Genomic DNA, 21,831 nt, shown 5'->3' with positions numbered 1-21,831 from the left:
ACCCAAGTAACGCGGGACGCGCGCAGCTCGCGTGGCTTCCGTTTGTGTTGTTGCCGTTCTTGGAAGCTACGGCTCACCCAGCTCTTCTCGGGGCTTCCAGCTCGTCTTTCATCCACCACCGACACTCCCCTCCCCACCAGCTCACCGACAACCACTTCTCAGCTACAGCTCCATGCCCAAGACAAGGTGAGCGTCCGGTGAGCGTCCGGTGAGCAACGCTCTGTGCTCATCCGCCTACTCAGTGTCATGGAAGAAGCATCAACTGGGCCTCATGTCGCTTGGCCTCTACCAAGACCACAAAGGCGCATCAAAATGCCCAAAGTCTCTCCTCACGAGGCGGAAGCTTTCGTCAGCGACCTGCGCACTAAGGCGACTAATGGAGTCAAGCACTTCGCCAACCTCCCGCATTATGCCGGTTCGACGAAGACAGCCATAGCCCTCACTCTGCTGGCTTACACCGCAGGAAAGCGCGACGGTCTGAAGCCCCGAAGCGACCAGCTAGTTTCCATGACCAACGACTTGAACTGGACGAAGTACGAGCTGGCGAAGAGAGAGCTGGAGCAGGACGATGTGATCAAGAAGCTTCATGTTGATCTGCGCTGGGCAAATTTTCAGCTTGCAAAGAAGAACGACAAGGACAGAGAGATCCAAACTCCAAAGACGGGATCGGTATTGGCACTTCAGGATTCAGAGCGGAAGAAGGAAAATGAGGCGCCGTCGGCTGATGGCTCCAATGGCATTGCCAAGATGACAGTCTCGCAGAAGCATACGATCGCAATGCACGACGAAGGTGTATACCGTTTGAAAGAACAATTGGAACACGAGAGGAGTGAGAAGGTCCGTTACAAGGAGCTGTTCGAAAGTCGCTCTCTCGAAAACATCTCACAGGCCGATCTCACCAACAAGGACAACGACAACAAGCTCCGTGCCTTGGAAGAAGCTTTCAATGTTATCGAGCAGGGTCTCATCGCAGAAAACAAGCATCTTCGCTCCAAGCTCGCAGGTCAACCAAAGAATGATGCGATCAGCAAGACCGACAAGGACTACACCGAAGAGCAAAGGCAGTATAATCAGGAGGCTCAAAAGGAGATTGAAAGACTCAAGAGTGAAAATGAGAACGAGAGGATTCGCCACGACAAGAAGGTCAAGAGCATCTCTGAGCAGACCTTATCACTGAAAGCGGAAAACGACAAACTGAGCATGAAGGTTATGGAACTGACGAGTGGCATTCAATCCTTGATGATCGAAAAGGAGCTTGACATTCAAGGACTTCAGCAACAATTGTCTGAAACGCAGGAAAAGTTGGCAAGCATGTCGCAGTCCATGGACAATCAGTCGGCCCATATGAAGATCATTTGCCAGATGGAGTCTAAACTCGCAAACTTCGCGAATAGGGCGAAGGATAACGAGCAACGAATGAAGAAGGACATCCGGAACCTGCGGGAGAAGCTTTCCACTGTCGGGCCACTGACACGGTTCATTGAAGAACGCGACTTCTCCGATGAACAGCGTTTGCCACTGAGCTGGGAAGAGATGACCTACGCTATGCGCGCGGCTGCCTCAGGTCTTTCCCCTCAGGTTCAACGCTTCCTCCCAGCCGGCTGCTACTATATCGTCCAAGAGACCCTGAAGGGGGGATCTACAGACCTTGTGCAATTCTCCAAGCAGAATCCGGGACGCTTTGTTCTTCAGTACGAGTTCTTCGAGGCCGTTGGGGCCGTGGTTGAGAACATTCTCTGGGAAACCCAAAAGTTCCACGGCGTCCGCAACCAACAGAACAATGATTCCTTGAACATCCAGAGGGCTTTGCGCGAACGCAATGTGTAGCGGAAGACAAGATGTCCACAGCGGTCATGCTCCATCATGCCGGATGCTTCTGTGTTTATCGATTCCGGCTCATTTGAACGCAGTGGTGCTTCAAGTTGTCGGAGACTTCCAATGATTTTACAAAGGTGTATCTTCTTCCGCTGTCATTCTCGGCAGCTGTCCAACTCTCACCGGATTTGACACAAGGGGGGTATGTGGTTGCAGAAGGTCAGTTCTGGGACGGTGGTCAAGGGGGCTTTTGATTTTGATCCAATGAGAAAAGGCCATGAGTATGTGGTAGCTATAGCTAAAGCTTATCCGAGAATGCATATTTCAATGGTAAGAGTCGATCGTGTCAGTGAAGTTCTATCCGGATCTGCAGCTATGGGAACCGCCTACCGTGCAATGGATGTCGCCGATTACGATACGTGAGAGGTACTACGTGCGTTGAAGCTTGTTTGTTAATGAATTGCCGCACGAGTGTGGTCTCCAGCCTATTCTAAGCAACCGTCTGTAGATGAGACCACATTAGTGGTGTGCTTTTCGAAATGGAAAACGTGTATTATCTGGCGGAGACGTAAAGACATTTCTCGCCACATGGACAGGGTCCAGCGGGTGTCGCGTGCACGCCCGGGCGACCGCAGCAACCAATCGCGCAGCAAAACCGCGCACAGACGACAGTTTTCTCTGTTCGTCTACAATCAAACTCACGCCGCAACCTCGAGAGCCGTCCTCTTCCCTCCAGCCAATGCCCCCGCAATTCCATCCGTCAGCATGAGCAACGCCCTCCTCACCCGGCCAATGCGGCCACTCTCCACCTCCATCACCAGCAGCCTGCTCTGCTGCGGAGGAGCCGCCTCCACCACCGCCGGCACGGCCGCCGCAGCAGCAAAACCCAGCACATCCGCATCTGCATCACCAATCACCCACACCCAACGCCGGCACGAGTCGACCGCCCGCCGGCAGCTCAACCGGCTGCGGTCCGTCCCCATCGCGCCGAGCGCCACGCCCTCGCCGGCGCACACGGCCGACCACATCGTCTTCAACCCGCCCTCGTCCGCGCCGTCCGTCTACCACACGCCGCTCAAGTTCCTGCCGGCCCACGACCGCCGCCGCGAGCTGTACGCGCTGACGGCGCGGCTGTCGCCCCCGACCGCCTCGCCGACCGGCACCGCGCTCTCCGCCGGCACCTACACCTCGCCATCCATCCTGCCGCCCCACCTGGCCCACAAGAACACATCTTCCTCATCCTCCTCCCCCTCCCTGCCCCCGGCCCTCCGCGCCCCGTACGCCAAGAAATACCACCTCACGGCCGCCGACATCGAGCAGATCCGCGCGCTGCGCGCGCAGGACCCCGCGCACTGGACGCGCGAGCGCCTCGCCGCCAAGTTCGAGTGCTCGCAGTTCTTCGTCGGCCTCGTCGCGCCCGCGCCCGAGCGCGCGGCCCAGAAGCAGGCCGAGATCGACGAGGTCAAGCGCGGCTGGGGCCGCAAGAAGCGCGAGGCGCGCGAGGACCGCAGGCGGCGGAAGGAGCTGTGGGGGAGGGATGCTTAAAGAGGGAGAGAGAGAAAGTGTGTTTGTGGAGAGTGGAGCAGTCTTCATTGACCCCTCTCCACTTTCCTGCCTAACCTCTTCTCCTCCCCCGTTGGCTGTGTTGTTGTTGTCTGATGTTGGTATTGTAATGGATGGAAACTCTGGACAAAAATGGATGCGTGGTGGTGGAGGACGTGGCGAGCTGGCGAGGAAGGCTCATGAAGCGACGGATGGATGGATGGATAGACGGACGGGCGGACCGATGCCACGATGCAATGTGCACCGTTTTCCACACGTCTGAGCAATTGGGCATCGGGGAAGCTTCTTGCTTCGAATCAAAACAAAGAGAAGCTGAGAGAGAGAGAGAGAGAGATGGAGGGGGCGGCCGAGAGATGGAATCGACCAATTGCATTGCATTGAGGCGTCTGGTAGATGTTGTGTTGACAAGCTGTACGCTTAAGGGCGGGCGGGGAAACACGGAGACGATCACGACTCCAACTTTCTGTATATCAAGAATCTTTTTTTCTCCTCGCTGGGATGGGTAAAAAGTGGGAGTCTATAGGATATGTGTACTTTTCACAAACAAAAAATCAAATCTAGGAATCGATCATGACACTTAAGAACGCAGACCCTTGGGCACTGGCTGAATTTCACATAATTTCATTCAATGCCTTCATTGACACATAACGAATCGTAGCATCCGCCTCTTTTTCAGACTATCGACCCCCAAAATCCCGTCCAAGGTCCCAAATGCCTTTTTCGACTCCATTTCCTTTGATTCCTTCCTTTCCCATAATCTAAGAGCTCATCGGCTCCTCGGCGACGTAGTGCAAGTAAGCGCCCAGAAGCTTGATGCCCTCAATGTAATTCCTCTTGTCCAGCTTCTCGTTGATGCTGTGGGCGGCGTCGGTCGAGCTACCCATGGGCAAGAGGAGGACATTCTTGCCGGTAGCCTGCTCGAAGGTAAGGGTGACGGGGATGCTGCCGCCCTCGCGGGTGAGGTCGGGCTTGACGCTCCAGACGCGCTCGACGGCCTTTGCGGCGGCGGTGAAGTTCCAGTGCTTGGGCGAGGCGACCCACCACTTGCCCGAGTGCTGCTCCACCAGCTTGCACGTGTTCTTGCTGCCGAGGCTGGCGAAGACCTTGTTGACGTGCGTCTCGACGAGCTTGTTGACGGCCGGGATCTCCATGTCGGGGACGGTGCGGATGGAGAACTTGCCGACGACCTTGGCGGGGATGACGGTTTTGGCGCCGGGAGCGCTGAAGGCGCCCTCGATGCCGTGGAGCGAGAGCGAGGGGAAGCGCCAGCGGCCCATCAGCGTACGCTCCTTGTCCTCGAAGAGACCGGTCTTGCTGCCAAGCGACTCGTACAAGTTGTCCATGGTGAAGGCGATGTCGCCATACAGGGACTTCTCCTCCTCAGTCAGAGGCGCAACGAGCTTGTCCAGACCATCGATGAGGATCTTGCCGGAGGGGTCGACAAGGGAACCCATGACGCGGACGAGGTCGGTCATGGGCTCGTGGGCGGTGCCACCGAAGACACCGCTGTGGAGGTCCTGGCCGGGGCCGGAGATTTCGATGCTGTAGTAGTTGCAGCCGCGCAGACCGTATGTCAGGCAGGGCTTCTCGGTGCCGAGCCAGTAGTTGTCCGAAATGCAGACGGCGTCGGCGTCGGCGAAGAACTTCTTGGCCTCGGCGAAGATGAAGTCATCCAGGCCCTCGCTGCCGTACTCCTCCATGCCCTCGAAGCACATGAGCAGGTTGACGGGGAAGTCAACGCCAGACTTCTGGTGCGCCTCGATGGCGTTCAGCCAGCCCAGCACGGGACCCTTGTCGTCGGTGGAGCCGCGGCCGTACATGCGGCCCTTGTCATCGACGGTGAGGGTGAAGGGATCGGTGGCCCAGCCGTCTTCCTTGAGGGCGGGCTGGACGTCGTAGTGGCCGTAGACGAGGATGGTGCGCTTGTTCTTGTCGTTGCCGTAGCGAGCGATGACGACGGGCGGCAGGTCGAGATGTTCCTTGTGCGGCTGCTTGCCCAGCGGCCTCAGGTGGACTTCGGCGCCGAGGTTCTTGAGCTCGCTGGCGAGGAATTCGCCCATCTAGGCTTGTGTGAGCAGGACATTGCATGGCGGGGTAGCTCGGCGGCGGGGCACACCTTGACGACATCGGGCCTGCGCTCCTCCTCGGCGGAGACGGAGGGAATGGCCACGGCCTTGCGCAGGCGGTCGATGAAGTGGTCGGACAGGGAGTCGACCTGCTTGAAGTACGGATCCAGTTGCGCAGTCATGTTGTTGTACGGACTGTAGAGATACGGCCAGACGGGCTTGGAGTGACGAACGGGCGAAGTGTGGCTGAAGGTCCTGCGGGACAGGCAGCGGACGGGGGAAAGGGTGCGTGAGGAAAGAGGAAGGCCGAGAGGGTGATGGTGGGGGAGTCGAACAGCCAGGCGGGGCAGCTGCATCTTGGGGCCTGGTGTTGCGCTCGCGTGCGTCGACTGCTGGCGGCTTGCATCGGCTGACGCGCTCTTCTCCGATAATCTGCCTCGCAACCGCCTACCCGCGCATTTCCATTACAAAGCATTCCACAAGTCTTTCTTTTTATATGGTTCTATAGCTAGTTCATGAAGCTCCCCGTCTGGGAGATATCTGCGGCCTTGGACGGCATCTAGCAACAGGTCGAGAAGTCATGACATGTATCAAGCGAGGTCTGACTTTTCTTTCTATGCTCTTCTCACGAACGGGTGACCAAAGAGCCCGTGCCTGAATACGAGATGTAATTAGATCCGAAAGAGCAGGTCGACCGCTTCGTCCATTATTGGCAGCTCCTCTGTTGCTTTGAAGAGGAATTGAACCATCCCACGTGCATCTCATAGTTTGGGTAACTGAGTCCCGTGGCTGGATTTATGTGTGTAGCCCTAAACTTCCATCTGTGTCCGGATTTCTGCTCCAGCTATGCCCGCGGAGCCGTGCTATGCTATTCCTACGTGGTAAGAAGGAACAGCTATTGTACAGCCTACCGAGGCGCAGATCAAATGACGAATGAAACGGCGGCTTGCATGATCCAAAACGATGCACACGTTTGCGCCGACCATTGAAATGCTTATGCTCGAAGGCCGTGAAATCCATGCTACCGTGAGGCTAAGCCATGAAATAGATAAATGCCGTAAAACGGGTATACATCGTGAAGAATGCTCCGACTACTCCCTTCGTATGCAATAACGCTCCTTAACCAAAATATGACACTAGATCAAAAATGCGCCCTCTACAGGCCTTCCGCACCCGCAGCGACTAATCTCCTTCTCACCTCCGCGCCACCAACGGCCTGACCTTTGTCCACCACAACCGCCTCCAGCGTCCCCATCTTGACCACACTGATATATCCAGGCACGATGTCGGAAGTCAGAACCTCAACAACCTTCTTGATTTCTTCGGGGCCTATGGGGCTGCGGGAGCTGGTTTGGATGTCGCGCACCAACCTTGCGAAAGGAAAGGAGACGCGGGAGGATACTGATGACGAGCCAGTCGTCATGGCCAGCAAGCTGAGCGTTGCAAGGACGTCTTCACAGCGCTGCAGCGCTGCTTTACGAGCGCGTGCTTCGGGCGTTGGACCAGATGGACCGGCCGCAGCAGCGGCTTGCTTGGCGAGGATGCGGTCTAGGAGAGAAGTGGCGCGGGAGGGTGCTGCGGCCGAAGGCACCAGAGGCGCCCGGGAGGACGAGGAGCTGGTGGACTTGGTGTCATCCGAAGCAGAGGAGGCGGTGCTGATGCTAGCAGCAGTAGATGTAGAGGCGGACTTCTTGTGACCGGAGACGCTAGCTTTGCTGGCCTTGCTTTTGAGGGTCTTGGTGGCTGCAGGGCGGGCGTGCTTGAGCTCTGAGCTGGCAGAATCACCGGAGCCATTGAAACAATTGCTAGCGCCCCGAGAGTGGTGTGCACCCGCCTTCAAATCCTCAAGACGCCGTTGACCTTTGGCAAAAAGAGGTGCGACCTTGGCAAGCGAAGCGCTCTCTGTGATCCCCGCGAGGGGAAGCTGGCTGATGAAATATTGAACGGATAATGGGCTCTTCGAGTTGGGTGTGATCTTGCAGCGGTATTCTGCCCAACGTGTGTTCATCTCGTGTTCGAACAACGCATTCAGGGCCTTCTCGTCAATTGCCTGTGGAATCACGCTGTTGGTTCGTTTTGCGCGCTGCTTCTTGCTCTCTTGTTGCTCAACGCAGATCTTGCCGCGTCCATAGTCCGACAGGTGGAACGTCCGGGCCTTGAGGGCAGTTGCCGGTTGGCCTGACGAGAGGCTGCTCTGCATCACCCCCAAAGTGCGCCGAATGTCATCAATTGTAACCTTGCGTTTCCCCCAGACCTTGGCAATGGATGGTGTAAGATTATGCAGGTCCACCGGTGACGAAGTGCCATTGTGAGCATAGTGTAGTGATAGCGCAGAGAGGAATGACGAGTGAAGATATATGAGATCTTGGATGGGCTGCGGCAGGTCGTCGGAGGACTTCTCGTCGCGGAAGCTTGGGGTGGTGGACGAGCAGGGGCTCGTCAGCGGCGTTTCGACGGCGGAAGGAGTCGATTCGGAGACGGAGTCGAGCCTAAGAGGCTTAACTGGTGTAGAAAGGTCAAGGTCGGCAAACAAAGTCCTTGCGCCCTTGGTAGGCGTGTCGGTCGGCGTCTCAGAGATGGGCCGCTGCGAAGGTCGCGGACGGCGCAATTTCTTGCAGGATGCAAGCTTTGGTGTGGCAACGTCCTCCTCGGTCTCCTGGGTTACGGCCTTCCTCTTCTTCGAATCCGACGGCGATGCTCCGGGCTTGGATGCACGGGCAAAGGACTGGATGTCCGATTGTGAGCGAGTCTTCCGTTTGTTTACAGGGTCCGCGGTGGGAAGCGAGGCAGGCCGCGCCCGCTTGGTAAGAGGCATGATTGATGGATGAGATACGGCGGTGGGATGTCAATGCGGCTTGGTAGGAATTTGAAAGCAAATAAAGCTCGGGTAGAATGGGTATGGGGCCGTTGTGGGTGGAGAAGAGCTGGAGGCGCAGAGGAGAGATGACGCGCTTGCGCTCGACACGCGACAGCCACGCGAAAAATCGCGTCTGAGCTTGCCCGCACTAGGCCGGGCTAGGAAGTGTAAGTGGAGCGATGCTGCGGGCTACCAACCGGCCATGCAGGGATTTCGATTTGGGAAGACGACAGCCACACCTCAGTCTCTACACTATCCCTTCGTTGAGGCTTTATACATACTGCGCACATCTTCCCAATGTTGTTGTCCAGGGTGGAGCTGACGCTTCAGCGTTGCTATGGGAACTGCGGAGATCTGTCGCTCGCGTTGCTGCACGCTACCGCCAGGCTGGCCCATCCGCCTTCAGCTGCGTGCAGCCTCCCAATTCTTCCGATTCAACGTGGCTATATTGCCGCATACCCCACGGCGGCGGTTTAGTTGGCCGCCGTTCCGCCATGCAGAGCCCAACTCTTACAGCGCGCGTCATGCGACTCCGAATCCTGCAGCACACCCAATTTTATCGAGCGGCGAGGCAATCTTTCGACTGGACGGATTGCTGCAGCCATGAAACAGTCCAGCATGTACGCAGCCTCCAGGCGTTTCGCCCATCGAGCTTACGTGTCATGAGCCTTACCCTGATCTCATTGGAATTCGTTACACTGCCTAGGTTTCAACCTGGTCCAGGCCTATCCTTGATCGCGGCCAATGGTTGAACGTCATTAGCGCCTCGCTCTCCAAATCCTCTGAATAAACATCTCCGATGGCCAGCAATGAAACCGACCCCGCAGCGGGGACCCGGCTTGTCGAAGCCTCCTCGAACACCTTGTACATCAGCAGCATGGGCCATCGCTGACAGGGCTATGATTGCAGCATACGCCTGTACCACTTGCACTCTACAGAGTATTCCAGCACGCAGAGGGTATTGACGGACAAGGATTGATATTTTCCCTTCCTGTTCTCAGCTGGTATGTCCAATTTTCGCTTTTAAGTCATGATCATACTAGTCGTCCATTCATGCAATTTTCGCCCAAAATCACTACCCCACGGGGAACAACACCCTTGCTCACCCGATTATCGAATTGAAATCTGAGCCAAGGCTTTGGACCACCGGATTGAAGTTGGCCCACGCACAGTCCGCTGTAATCGGCTCGCTGTCATACTTGGAGTACGCGATGCGGTGGACGTTGGCACCGTAGACCATGACGTGCGGGTAGATAACGTCGCTGCTGTTCAAGGGGAAATCCTCCGGGAATGGCAGCTCGAGGAGTTGAGGACCAGTCTGGTTGACTGTGCTGAAAGTCACCTTGGGCGAGCCGGTGCGCATGTCCTGAGAGTGTGGCGAGTTGCCAAAGAACACCTCGACTTCGACCTGAGCGCGTACAGCCGCCCAGATGAAGACCGAGTCATCGGGGAAGTCGGAGTTCTGTACGGACCCTGTCGCGGATGCCTCACCTCCCTGGCACTTGGCGTCCTTACGGTGCACTCGGTACCAGTAGATGAGGCTGTTGTCCTTGATCTCTGGCTCGGCTCCAGACTTATAGTACTGCGCGTAGTGCTTGCCCATCGTCTGCCAGGACGTGTGGTTCATCCCGTAGACATAGTTTCCTTGGTCTCCAAGGCTGACACAGCCAGGGGCAGTGCCGTTTTGCTCTGGGACCTCGCGCAGGTAAGTAGAGCTGTTCCAGCTGTTCCAGCTCTCAATGTTGACAATATCTGGCTTAGCATCGGTAATGATATTGCGCCAGCGGTTATACCAGAGAGTGTCACTGTACTGGACCCGGCTGTCGGCAGGGTTGTTGGTGTTGAGGTTCGCGTAGTACCAAGGTGAGACGGCTGCAGATGGCGTCAAAGGTGGCGGAAATGTGGGTAGGACTAAACACACTTACCTGAAATGTAAGGACCGTTCCTTCCCGCGCTGCTCAAGCCATCCTTGAACGCGTTGTCGACATCACAGGTGAGGTTTTGGCGAACATTCAGGGGCCACGCCATTCCTATTTCTTAGGTCAGTTGGTCCGGAATATTCATGGTGTTTTTTTCTTACCATTATAGAAGCCATCAATGGATGGGTAGTCTGAGTAGGCGTTTTGGGCCTCCTTTGCGGGATCGCCCTGCTGATGAGCTGCTTGGATGTAGGTCTCGAAGTACGAAGTGATGCTGATGTTGACGCCTTGGCGCTGTAGAAGTGACTTCATTTGGAAGAAGTAGTCATCTCCATACAGGGTTCCGCGCGTAACAACGAGGACCGCGTCGTTCCAGTGGTAGGTTGCTGACTGCTTGCTGGCATCCGAAATCATGGTGGATTGATAAGTCATGTTCCAGGCAATTCCAGTCGGGCAGTTCTCAGTGCGGGAGTGGTAGGTCATGTCGAAGGCCGGAATGAGGGAGAAGTTTTGGGTGGCTGCAGCTGCGTACGCATCCTTGATCCTGGCTGTCTGCCAGCTGAGGTCCTGAGGCTGGCAGTTGGGCGGAACAGCAACCAGAGCTGAAAAGCAGAGCATTAGCGCGCGGATATTCCCGTGGTGAGGGTGGCCTCGACTCACTGAATCCGTCAATTCCTGCCGCTTTGGCCGAGGCCATGTCGGCCTTCCAGGTGTCGACCGTGTAGGATTCGGCGAAAAGAAGCTACAATGCACCTCAGTATTCTTGTTGTCTTTCCTAGAAAAAATCTGGGGCGGGCGGGTTACCTCAAAGCTGGCAGTAACCAAGGACGCAGAGGAAAGCTGAGTGAGGGCGCCGACGAGCAGCGTAAGAAGGACAGCGAACTTCATGTTGGCTGGCGGTCTCTGCAGAGGAATTGCAGGAGTGGAGAAGGTAGAAAAGAGGTGACAAGGAGAAAATGAATGGAGTCCGGGCAGGTTTTATGCTGTCGCGGTGGGTGTTCAGGTGGCGGCAGCCCAGAGAGGAAAGAGCGGAGAAAAGCACTTAACGGTGGCTGGACTCCAGGTGAGGTGACAGCAACATGGCACATGCGACACACCGGGGTTTTCGCGAACAAAGGAGCGTGAAGAAGGATGGTTGCGGTTAGCAGTAAGCCGATCAGGAAGTAGACCCATCGAGCAGCCTTTAAGGGAAGCATGCTGCCCGCCTGACGGGGATTGGCCGGCAATGGGGATTGATTGCGCGTGCACCCACACCTCCGCACTCGGTCGGTCTGCTGCAGGCGTGGCATCGCTGTAGCCGTCCGGTCATGGGCAAGGCCATATGGCAGCCCACCCGCGCGTTTCACGGCAAAATGGCTCTTCTTCTGACTTCATCCATCCAGCGCAGTCGTGCAAGGGATAGGGCGGATATCAGCAGCCGCGACGCCGGCCGATCCCTCCGTTGCATTTGGATGAGTGGCAATCACTTTCCATGCGCGCTATAGTGCTTTGCGCTACATGGCCAATCGGCGTCTTCCGTGCGCTGTGCCTGGCCAGGCGCGACGAAACGGGCAGGTCCTTGGCAACCGTCGACTCAAAAGCGTGAAACAGGCCGGCACAAAGAAGAGTTAGATTACGGATGCACTACAGAAGCCTCGTGATTATCGTCCATTGCCCAACGCCCTCGTTAGCCATTGCTCGTCGCGTGATGTCGTCGCTCATTTGAACCATCCCGACAGCCAGCTCTTCGACTGGGCTGCCTTGTCCTCGACAGTCTTGTCGAACTTGTCTACTGCCGAGTGCAGGTCCTTGGCCGTCTTCGCAGAGACGTCTCCAATCTTCTTGTCGGCCTGAGCGCGGTACGCCTCCAGCTTCTCGTCGACCTTGCTCGTAGTGGCCTTCGCTTCGGCGATCTGCAAGAGATCAGCTAGACTGTCGCAAAACACCTATCGTTACCGGCGCATACTGACCGTCCTATCAACCGTTTGGCCTGCCTCCTCGCCCAGCACCTTCGCACTGGTTTTGGCTTCCTTTTCCCTGCCGGGGAGCTCGCTCTTGATCTTCGACGACAGGCGCGAGGCGTCATCTGCAGCGGTCAGTCTGGATTACAATCTGAAGCACAGGTAGCTGGTACGCACGTTCAAACTCCTTCTCGGCCAGCTTGGGGCTGCCACCGGCCTGGTAAAGGTAGTATCCAATACCGCCAGCTGCGGCTAGGCCGCCGTAGATGCCGATGCGCGAACCGCCACGACGAGCAGCCATTGTCGAAAGAGTTGAAGGATGGTTTCGTGGGATGAGGGTTGTGTGATTGGATTGATGCGAGTGGACAGAGAACGTTGCGCGCGAGGAAAGGGCAGGAGGAGATGCAGTGGTGTTATTCCATGCAGCGAGCTGGCTAGCAATGACGTAGGTGCTGCCGCTGGATTGCACCGGCTACCCGTTTCGATGGTTCTGTCGCTGGATTCGGCTAAGCCCCTACCAACCTGGGGAAAATTACGCTGACCCGCCGGAAACTTCGACGAATGGGCCTCGGTATGACGCGAAGCTCCCTCTCCGCACCCACGCGCGCCATCGCAAGCTTCTCAGCCGCGCGCCAACTCCTTTGAGACAGGTAATTTCGTCGTCACCACTTCCACCCCCGACTGCGTGCTGAGCGAGCGCTGAATGCTCCAGATTGGACTCACCGTCAGTTCCTCATCTCAGCCGCGCATCGTATCTTGTTCGCCCATCGTGGCTGCAGTTGGCCCAGCGCCATGCTTTTTCCCTAAGCTTCAATCCCACTTCAGCCCCGCCGTCAGCTCTCCCGTAGGCTATGCTTGCACCCAGCGGACTCCGCCATTCTTCTTCCTCCACTTCCCTCCGTCTACTCGATAATATCTCCTTTCTCAGCCAGACCGCCGCGCGCAGCACTTGCGCATGAACGATGTCCCTCCTTGGGCTGACATCCTCTCGCGCCGACGACGCCAACATAACGGCGAAGTACGACCACCTGATCGAACTTGTAGACCACACCAAGCCCGATGATGGCGACAACACGCCCAGCGAAATATCGTCCGGCACCCAGACCCCCCTTTCACCCCAGCTCTCCCGCCGATTGAATCGCTCCTCCATACGGGAAGACCTCGCCAAACGTGGGCTCGCCCGCCAAAAATATGCAAAATGGCAGCAGGACAGGTTCGCATCGGTAGACGAAGTCAGCGGGTCGGGGAATACATCCTTGGAGCAAATCGACTCCAAAGCTTGTGCGGTACGGTCTGAGGAGATGGACACCGGCAGTAAAGATGGTGACCCCATCTCGCGGAAGAAGAGCAAGCTTGAACGCGGCAAGAAGCGCGTGAAAGGGCTCGTCAACTCCAGGAAGATCATAAAGCAATCCAAGGAAGAGGACGCTGTTGTCGATCAGCTCTACGAAAACCAGCGCGGCTCATTCTTCTTCGGCATACCCCTGTTCTCCTCCAAGTCGCTGCTCAACTTCGATCCCGCGCCCTGGGTTGATGGCAAGCACAAGCAGGTGCCTGTCAACATCACGAACGCCGCTGTGCCTGATCCAAGCTGGGAATGGGCATGGCCGTCATGGTATGTCGACATGTCCCAGGATGTCGACGAGGAGGGTTGGCAGTACTCGTTCTCCTTCCGCCACGGCTTTGCATGGCATGGCACACATCCTTGGTTCCACTCGTTCGTGAGGAGACGTCGTTGGCTAAGAAAGCGCGCTCGTAAACATTCCACGCTCAGAAGTCAAGCGGATTCCAAGCAAATCAGTGATGCCCATATGCTCAACTCCGAATATTTCACCATTCATCCCCCGAAGAAGGCGTCAAACTATGCCAGTGAAAGCTTAGCGCATGCGACTTCATTAACCCGCCTCGACAGCCAGGACAAACTTGATCAAGAGGATGAGATCAGCGATGTCTCACGGCTGCTGAGACGACTGAAAAAGGCATCAGTTGACCGCGAAAAAATTGTGCTTGTGCGCCGTTTCCTTGATGAAGGTGGAGAGGAGTTGTACTATCTTTCGGAGCAGGTATGGACACATTGCTTCCCACTCCAAAGGGCATTCTAATTCTTTGCAGATGCCAACCATCATGTCCCTTCTTGTGTTTCAGTCGTCCCGACGCTACCTGCTCTCAGTGTTGTTTCGACATTTCGAGGCTGCGTCGGCTCACCGCGATGCTCACCTGGAGCGAGATGAACCCGAATCTTCTCCAGAGGGACGCAAAATCGATAATCTCGTGAAAGCATTGAATGCAGCCGATGAGGAATGTCGGAAGCTCGAGTACTGGAGTGATATACGCCGCGTCACCCAGCGTGGCGAAACTTTGGGTGCTGTTGATGCAAGTCACGGCTGGGGCCATGGTTGGGAAGGCTTGGACGACACCGGACCAGCCGAGGCGGATGTATCAGGCGCGGAGAGATTCAAGGAAGATGGCACACCCCCTCGGGAGGAATCCGATGATGAGTCAGAGAAAGAGCAGACGAAAGAAGTCCAATCCAGTGACCGGGAAAGCTCTGGTTCGGATGCGGAACAACACGAGAATGGGCAGTCCAGTGGGGCTAAGGACAAAGGCAAGGGTAAGGCGGAGCTCTAAGCCTCCGTGCCGTCTGTCTAGTCATCCACATGCCCTCCATTTGGTTTCTGCAAATCTCTATTTTGAAGTAAATCTAATTTTGGGCAGAGCGGCTTCCTTTATCGTCGCCACCTCCTGAACCACCATCGGAGGCGCCCATCCGGCGACAGTCTTGGTTTGAGTGGCCTTTCTGGTAATAATATTGAGCATTGATTCTTTGCTTTTTCAGCATTACAGCAACAGCGGCTTTGTGTTCTCTCCTATGCACATATATATTATCCATTACGCACCTGGAACTACTTTTCCTTATGGCTGACCCAAGATGGTACTCGAGCATCCTTCGGGGCTTCCGAAAGTCAGTCATATGTATCCGATCGCCCTATCTCACTCAACCTTCTCCGTATCACCCATCATTCCCATACCTATGCATGATTACCTTGGTCCTATCAGAAAGCACAATGTCTAAGACCCTTTCCGCATAAAGAACCTCACCGCAACGCCTATCCGTAGTGAGACAAACAATATTGACTCAGCGCTATCTTGGATTGAGCAACTGACTCGTTAGCCATGAAATAACGATGCTGCCAACCTGCCCTTCTTACCTTGGCTCACACAAAGACAGCCGTGTGGTTTAGCCATAAGCAGGTACCTCCACCAGTTCTACAATAAGCACTTGCCGGGTCTGAGGAGGTAGGTAAATATGTTCCGGTCAGTGAACGGGTGGACTCGAATGCATCAGGAACCGAAGATTTGTTTCAAGTCCATCCCGAAGCGAACGACCACGGACGCTTGGCAGCCCAGTCAAAGTCTTGACGCTCGTATGCACAGACTAGCTTGGGCTACCTACTTCCAATAGGCACAACTTTAGGCTAATTGTTAGTTGATGTTTTATGCCGCAGAGTAGGTAGATGGAGTGAGGTACGGCGTACGTACGAAGGGAGAGGGGGGCCTGAAGAAGGCTAAAAGGAGATCAGCGAACGAGGGAGTGGCGTATATAAGCTTAAAAGTATGCGCATATCGGGGTAGGAGACAACTCATCCAAGCTATCTCTTCAAGTCGGTAGGTTGATGTTCTCTTGTCTTCGCTACATGGGATCCAGTTACTGATCGTAGCCGCCTTCGCACAGCACACTCGTCCACCATGATCATGCGCTTCAACACCATCTTCGGCCTCGTCGCCCTCTTCCTGTCAGGCGCTTCGGCGGCGATGACATGCGAGGTGAGTGTGTCAATTACTTATGCATGGATCATTTCTAATCTTATCAATAGGAATGCTGCGATATCTGCAAGCCGTTGGATAGCGCATCAATCGAGTTTGAGAACTGCACGGGTAACTGCGAGGCTTATGCTTGCGCCGGCGTTGTGTCCCGCTGCGAGGAATTCTGGGAGTAGCTCTCCTGAGCGGGACCCAAACGGACGATTGGCTCCTATCATGTTTTCCATTGGGCTTCCCCGTTTGATGGGTATGCATTTTTGTATCCTTTTTAGGAATTGAGATGATTGGCATGATACCTTGATTGTTGTTCATAACACGTGTTGCGTTTTGGCTACCCAACGGATTTAGAGTTGTAATCATGCGAAGAATCTACCGACAGCCGTTGCCTTGTGTGCACGGATCCTGCTATTTCCTCCTGTTGTCGCGTGAAGTAGTGGAATCTGGCGTTAGCTGGTAGGTGTTGGCATTCGGACGAATTCGTGGTCCGACGCGATGACGCCTCGACATGGTGGCGCGGCAAGGGAATGCTCCGCTGGCCGAGTTGGATTCACAATGCGCTGTCTTATTGGCTGGACGCGGTACTTTTCGTTGGGGGCCGCTGCAAGTAGGCGAGCGTGGACCCAATAGCGGCCTTGTTAGCACAGCCACAAGCATGGCTACCACGGCGTTAGCGTTGACAGGCGGTGATAGAGACCGGCGTTAGCATTGAGTGGCGGCCATAACGGATGCCTATTTTCCATGTAATCTCTATATGAACCGGCTCCGTTGCTGCCTGGCAGAACCATCAACATCAACATCAACATCAACACTCAGCACTCAGCACTCTCACCATGGCCACCGCGACAGAACAGCGCGCAATGGTTAACGCCGGCAGCAAACTCAGCCAATTGTTTCCATTGAGCCCCAAGGAAGGTTGGACTCAGTGGGTGAGTTACACCAGTCCCACAGCCCCTGCAGGCAAACCACTGAACATTACGAGTGCGCAAACATGTCGCCCGCAACCGCAGAAGAGACAGTGCTCTCATTCATCCCCGACGTCCTGAAGCCCTCCCAGGCTGCAATCTTATCGAGCTCGCAATCTTCCATTACGTCTTCTTCAGAGCTCGGTTCCTCGTCAACGTCAAGCCTCGGCCAGGCCGTGGTCCGAAAATGGCATTCGCGGCTCGTTCAGCTAGGCGGCAAGGATCGCGCTTTGAATGAGTTTTCGATCGAACGCGTTGGCGAGGAGGTGGAGCACAACCTTGTTATGCTCCACGGTTATGGCGCCGGCCTTGGCTTCTTCTACAAGAATTACGAAAGCCTCAGCAGAAGACCTGGATGGAAGCTGTACGCTCTGGACATGCTGGGAATGGGCCGAAGCAGCCGGCCGCCCTTCAGAATCCAGGCAAAAGACCGCCAGGGCAAGGTCACCGAGGCGGAGAACTGGTTCATCGACGCACTGGAAGAGTGGCGCGTCAAAAAGGGCATTGGCCGCATGACCCTGCTTGGACATAGCATGGGCGGCTACATGGCTACCGCATACGCACTCAAATATCCGAACAGCCTGGAAAAGCTCATCCTCGTTAGCCCTGTCGGCATTCCGGAAGATCCTTCGGCCATGAAGTCCGAGATTCCAGAGCTTCCGGCCAACCCCCTCCGCGACCAGAACATCTCTCTAGACAGCAGTGCAGACATCAGTCCGGCATCGGCGCAACAGCCGGACGACAACAGCCTCAAGCCTCCGAGGCAAACCCCGAAGTGGCTCGTTCATCTCTGGGAAGCAAACATCAGCCCTTTCTCCATCATCCGAATGGCCGGTCCGTTGGGCCCGCGCTTAACCTCGGGCTGGACGTCGCGTGTGTTCGCGCACCTTCCGCAGAACGAGGCTCTTGCATTGCACGACTACTCCTACTCCCTCTTCCGCCAACGGGGCAGCGGCGAGTACGCTCTCGCCCACATCCTGGCACCGGGTGCCTTCGCGCGGGATCCGCTCATCAACAGGATCCACAAGATCGGCAGACAAGAAGGCGAGAAAGGTGTGCCAGTCACCTTCATGTACGGCGATCGTGACTGGATGGACGTCAACGGAGGCCGTGCGGCGGAGAAGATTATCAAAGCCGAGAGCGCAAAGGCATTGGAGGGCAAGAGTGATGACGAGAAGAGGAAGGACAACGGAGACGCGAAGGTAGTGGTGATTGAGAAAGCCGGCCATCATCTGTATATCGACAACCCCGAACGCTTCAATCGGGTGTTAGATGAGGAGCTGCAAGATGTGGAGCGAAGACAGTGGTAATGCGGGGGTTTGGCCGATTCTTGTTTCTTCCTTAGTTTCCTTCATCATCCGTGTTTTTAAGCGTCCTTGAGCTCAGTAATGTAATACCCACCAAGTACAGTTCATAGATTTTATAGAGGGCGGGAATACTGAGGTATCAAGAATTCCGATTGCTTCATTAAACCTACACCGCGCTCAACTGTCTACACACGTTTTGCACATTCTTGTTTCAAAGTCCTTTAATTGCTCTCACTGATCCATTGCATCACGCGAAATGGTGATAAGGACACATCAATTGGTAATGTTCAAGTCTTTCATCAAGTTGAAACTGGATTTGCCCCGCGCCGTAAGCGCATCGGGTCCGGAATTGGACACTCAATGATTCACATCCTTTGAGAGGTCAACTTTGCAATTTAGTAAATGCAAAACTAATTATGGCTTCACGTTGAGAATGGCCGGTTAATCACTGATGATCTCGGTGGGCTGGTGTCCAGTCGTTTATGCCGCTTCATCGGCAGTACTAGTAGGGAAACGGCTGTTGGTTTTCTCGGTTGCATCCAGGAAGCCTGATACGGTCGCAACCGTGACTGTATTGGACGTCTGCTTCGCCGCTCGTGGTGGCTGAATGGTGGAGATGGCTCACGTCAGATCGTCTCGCTACGAGGCGACGAACTCCAATATCATTTGTAGATTCTCCAGCGCCAAACCCCAATCTACTGCGTGCCAAGGCTTGCCGATTCATGGGGTGAGGACCACACGGTTGCTAATGGAGCAGATGCTCGGGTATGGCGGTTCATGATGGAGACCGCAGGTACATTCGCACCAATAGAAACTTGAACGTATCTTGTTCATTACTTGATATTATCAAGTCTCGTTTATAGGCGCTTGATGCTGAGTACACTGTTGAGGGCGTATTTTGCAACCAATATAATTACAGTCATAAGTACTTCCACTTGATATCAAGGGGGAGTGTGGATGTCGCAACAGCCGACAGTCGAGTATATATAACGCCTTTAACGCCTTTTCCATTCAATTATTATGCTGACACATCTAAAGAACTTGCAGATATAACGGGAAAGAGATATTGTACATACAACACCCGTCTTTCAGATTTCTCGAATCCTGCTTTGAGAACGGATACGAGACCTGGAAAGTTAGACGGCTTGTTTCGCAGAAATCGCTCGTTGTCATATCCTTGTTGCAAAACAGGCGCTGCTTGGCAACTGCTTTGTTGGTGGAAAGTTCATGGTGCTGGTTGGAGGCTGATGTCAGCAGCACACCCCTCAAATAGGGATGTGCTTTGTTGCGACCGAGGCCTGAAAGGGCATCTTCCCCGCGCCAAGAGGATTGTCGTAACGGATCCGCCGGCATGACGGGGTAAGTACACTACCTACCCCAGAACTAGTATCTTAGTGCTTATATCCGATTTATCCGTAGCCGCCCTGTGAGGTCCATTGCATCTACCTGGCCGTACAGCAGGCTTCCAAATGTCAGCAAAGGCAGTAATATCAGATCGCGAAAACGAGCGAGACGGGCCGAGGCAGGGAGCAAGCATGTTGAGGGGCAGACCTGCATGGCACGCGAAATGCGGCACAGCTGTACCACGGGACTAGCGCTTATTCCCTGTCTCATCCACACAGTCAGCGCCAACTCGTTACCGTTGCATCGGCATCGCTCCGCTCCTGCCGTCGACGGTCTGATAAAAACCTCCGATGCTTCCTGTTTTCCTGACATCCCATCCACATGGGCCATGGCTTCGAAGATGTTTCTTGAAAACCCGCTGCTCCCGGCGCTTTGCGCTTCAATCGCCGGCGTGTCGTTGCACCTGGGTGTGTTCATCCGTGGCGAGTGGGAGAAGTATGTTTCTCAGCTGGTACTTCTCCAATTCGGCGGACCGCTCGCGGTTCTTGCTTCGCTCGTCGCGTTCCTGAACCTGCCGCTATACCGAGCCGTAGCAACGACAGCGTTGCTCACTGCAAGCTTCAGCGTCGGTCTGTACGGCAGCATTGCCGTCTATCGTCTATTCTTCCATCCTCTGAGGAAGTTTTACGGCCCGACGGGCGCAAAGTTGACTGCTCTTTGGACCATGAAGCAGACCTTTCCGGATTTGAAATTCTACCTGAAGCTTCAGCGCATCCACCAGGAACATGGAGATTTCATTCGCATCCGTACGTCTTCAATCCACGTGCGAACACGAGCTGTTACTGACCTGTCAAGATCCAAGAGCACTCTCCATCAACTCGGCAGAGGCTATTCCGGATATCTACGGCTACAACTCCAAATGCACCAAGGGGCCGTTCTATGACCTCAACTATCCGGGCCGGTCTCTGCACATGACCAGGGACAGGAAATTCCATTCGCAGAGGAGAAAGCTGTGGGACCGCGCTTTCACCACGCGAGGTACGTTGAACTTGCGGTGCACTGGCCGGAGGTCGTGCTAAATGGTGCCTCTGTAGCATTGAGCGACTACGAAACACGCATCAAGGGGCATTTCAAGTACTTTGACCTTCGGATTACGGAGAACATCGGCAAGCCCATGGATGCGACCGACCTATGCGAGTACTGGGGCTTCGACGTCATGGGCGACCTGATGTTCGGCCGTCCCTTTAACCAGCTGAAGGAGAACAAGCCCCACATGGCCCTTGAGCTGTCCCGGAAGGTCAAGTTCATCGGCGGAGTCACTCTTTATTCGTACTGGGTCTTCATGATGCTCCAAAGACTGCCCATCGTCTCCGGCCTGAGAGTGAAGTGGATCAACTGGTGCCGCAGCCAAATGGAAGAAAGACGCCAGGCCAAACCCGAGGTCTTGGACCTTTACGCCCATCTCCTCGAGGGCGGCAACGAGAAGGCCGGCGATGTCATTTCCGCCACGACCGACGTCGACGCCGTGTTCGACGCCGAGCTGGCCATCGTCGCCGGCAGTGATACGTCATCCGCCACCCTGGCTGCCGTTGTGTACCTATTGGCCAAACATCGGCACATGCAGCCCAGGCTTCAGGAGGAAGTCGACGATGCCATGGCGACGGCCGGTGGAGAGCTTTCCTACCAGACGCTCATCAAGAAACCTCTGCTCGATGGCATCATCAACGAGGCCTTGCGCCTCTACCCTCCGGTTCCACCCGGCCTGCAGCGCCTGACGCCGCCCGAGGGTGTGATGATCGCGGGCCGCTTCATCCCCGGTGACACGCTCGTCTCGGTGCCGTGTTGGAGCGTCCAGCATGGTAAGTTCTGTTCTATACATGGTCAAAACCGAGAGACTGTATACTGACCGACCTCTACAGATCCGAGGAATTTCCCCAAACCCTACGAGTTCATCCCGGAGCGCTGGTCGACCATGCCCGAGCTGGCGCTGCACAAGGAGGCCCTTATCCCCTTCTCGACCGGCACCTACTCTTGCGTCGGCAAGCCGCTTGCGATGATGGAGCTGAGGCTGGCCGTCTCGCACATTGCGAGCAGGTTTGACATTTCGCTCGAGGACCCGGTCGAGAGCGTCAAGTTGTTCGAAGAGTCGCCGGGATGGCAGGATGCGTTCACGACCCGCGTGCCGCCGGTCAAGGTGTGCTTCACGGAGCGTAAGAAGTGAGCGTTGCGGAAACGA

General features: G+C 55.4%; 9 protein-coding genes across 9 annotated transcripts; 5 read left to right on the top strand and 4 right to left on the bottom strand.

The window, feature by feature from the left end:
• Positions 1 to 312: 312 nt before the first annotated feature.
• On the top strand, positions 313 to 1,827 carry SLS55_003112 (uncharacterized protein; the record flags this gene model as incomplete). Its single annotated transcript, XM_066774592.1, has 1 exon — positions 313 to 1,827. The coding sequence occupies one exon, from the start codon at positions 313 to 315 to the stop codon at positions 1,825 to 1,827; it is 1,515 nt and encodes a 504-aa protein (XP_066634711.1).
• A 753-nt stretch (positions 1,828 to 2,580) lies between these two features.
• Positions 2,581 to 3,360, top strand: SLS55_003111 (mitochondrial 54S ribosomal mL58 domain-containing protein; the record flags this gene model as incomplete). Its single annotated transcript, XM_066774591.1, has 1 exon — positions 2,581 to 3,360. The coding sequence occupies one exon, from the start codon at positions 2,581 to 2,583 to the stop codon at positions 3,358 to 3,360; it is 780 nt and encodes a 259-aa protein (XP_066634710.1).
• Positions 3,361 to 4,136: 776 nt separating this feature from the next.
• DUG1 (Cys-Gly metallodipeptidase) lies at positions 4,137 to 5,626 on the bottom strand (the record flags this gene model as incomplete). Its single annotated transcript, XM_066774590.1, has 2 exons — positions 4,137 to 5,438; positions 5,495 to 5,626. The coding sequence occupies 2 exons, from the start codon at positions 5,624 to 5,626 to the stop codon at positions 4,137 to 4,139; spliced, it is 1,434 nt and encodes a 477-aa protein (XP_066634709.1).
• A 974-nt stretch (positions 5,627 to 6,600) lies between these two features.
• On the bottom strand, positions 6,601 to 8,259 carry SLS55_003109 (uncharacterized protein; the record flags this gene model as incomplete). The annotated part of the gene is made up of 1 exon (XM_066774589.1): positions 6,601 to 8,259. One exon carries the CDS (start codon positions 8,257 to 8,259, stop codon positions 6,601 to 6,603), a length of 1,659 nt encoding a protein of 552 aa, XP_066634708.1.
• Positions 8,260 to 9,403: 1,144 nt separating this feature from the next.
• SLS55_003108 (uncharacterized protein) lies at positions 9,404 to 11,108 on the bottom strand (the record flags this gene model as incomplete). The annotated part of the gene is made up of 5 exons (XM_066774588.1): positions 9,404 to 10,173; positions 10,227 to 10,331; positions 10,382 to 10,822; positions 10,881 to 10,962; positions 11,025 to 11,108. The coding sequence occupies 5 exons, from the start codon at positions 11,106 to 11,108 to the stop codon at positions 9,404 to 9,406; spliced, it is 1,482 nt and encodes a 493-aa protein (XP_066634707.1).
• Positions 11,109 to 11,917: 809 nt separating this feature from the next.
• SLS55_003107 (uncharacterized protein) lies at positions 11,918 to 12,461 on the bottom strand (the record flags this gene model as incomplete). Its single annotated transcript, XM_066774587.1, has 3 exons — positions 11,918 to 12,112; positions 12,170 to 12,285; positions 12,338 to 12,461. 3 exons carry the CDS (start codon positions 12,459 to 12,461, stop codon positions 11,918 to 11,920), a joined length of 435 nt encoding a protein of 144 aa, XP_066634706.1.
• A 661-nt stretch (positions 12,462 to 13,122) lies between these two features.
• On the top strand, positions 13,123 to 14,788 carry SLS55_003106 (uncharacterized protein; the record flags this gene model as incomplete). Its single annotated transcript, XM_066774586.1, has 2 exons — positions 13,123 to 14,223; positions 14,273 to 14,788. 2 exons carry the CDS (start codon positions 13,123 to 13,125, stop codon positions 14,786 to 14,788), a joined length of 1,617 nt encoding a protein of 538 aa, XP_066634705.1.
• A 2,182-nt stretch (positions 14,789 to 16,970) lies between these two features.
• On the top strand, positions 16,971 to 18,254 carry SLS55_003105 (uncharacterized protein; the record flags this gene model as incomplete). The annotated part of the gene is made up of 1 exon (XM_066774585.1): positions 16,971 to 18,254. One exon carries the CDS (start codon positions 16,971 to 16,973, stop codon positions 18,252 to 18,254), a length of 1,284 nt encoding a protein of 427 aa, XP_066634704.1.
• A 1,729-nt stretch (positions 18,255 to 19,983) lies between these two features.
• Positions 19,984 to 21,816, top strand: SLS55_003104 (uncharacterized protein; the record flags this gene model as incomplete). The annotated part of the gene is made up of 4 exons (XM_066774584.1): positions 19,984 to 20,401; positions 20,451 to 20,633; positions 20,690 to 21,454; positions 21,515 to 21,816. 4 exons carry the CDS (start codon positions 19,984 to 19,986, stop codon positions 21,814 to 21,816), a joined length of 1,668 nt encoding a protein of 555 aa, XP_066634703.1.
• Between the last annotated feature and the right edge of the window lie 15 nt (positions 21,817 to 21,831).

Source organism: Diplodia seriata (assembly GCF_021436955.1).
Source record: "Diplodia seriata strain FDS-637 chromosome Unknown scaffold_3, whole genome shotgun sequence".
In the NCBI taxonomy this organism is placed as follows: Eukaryota; Fungi; Ascomycota; class Dothideomycetes; order Botryosphaeriales; family Botryosphaeriaceae; genus Diplodia; species Diplodia seriata.
Note: the sequence above shows the minus strand (reverse complement) of the source record. Positions and strands in the feature narration are given on the sequence as shown.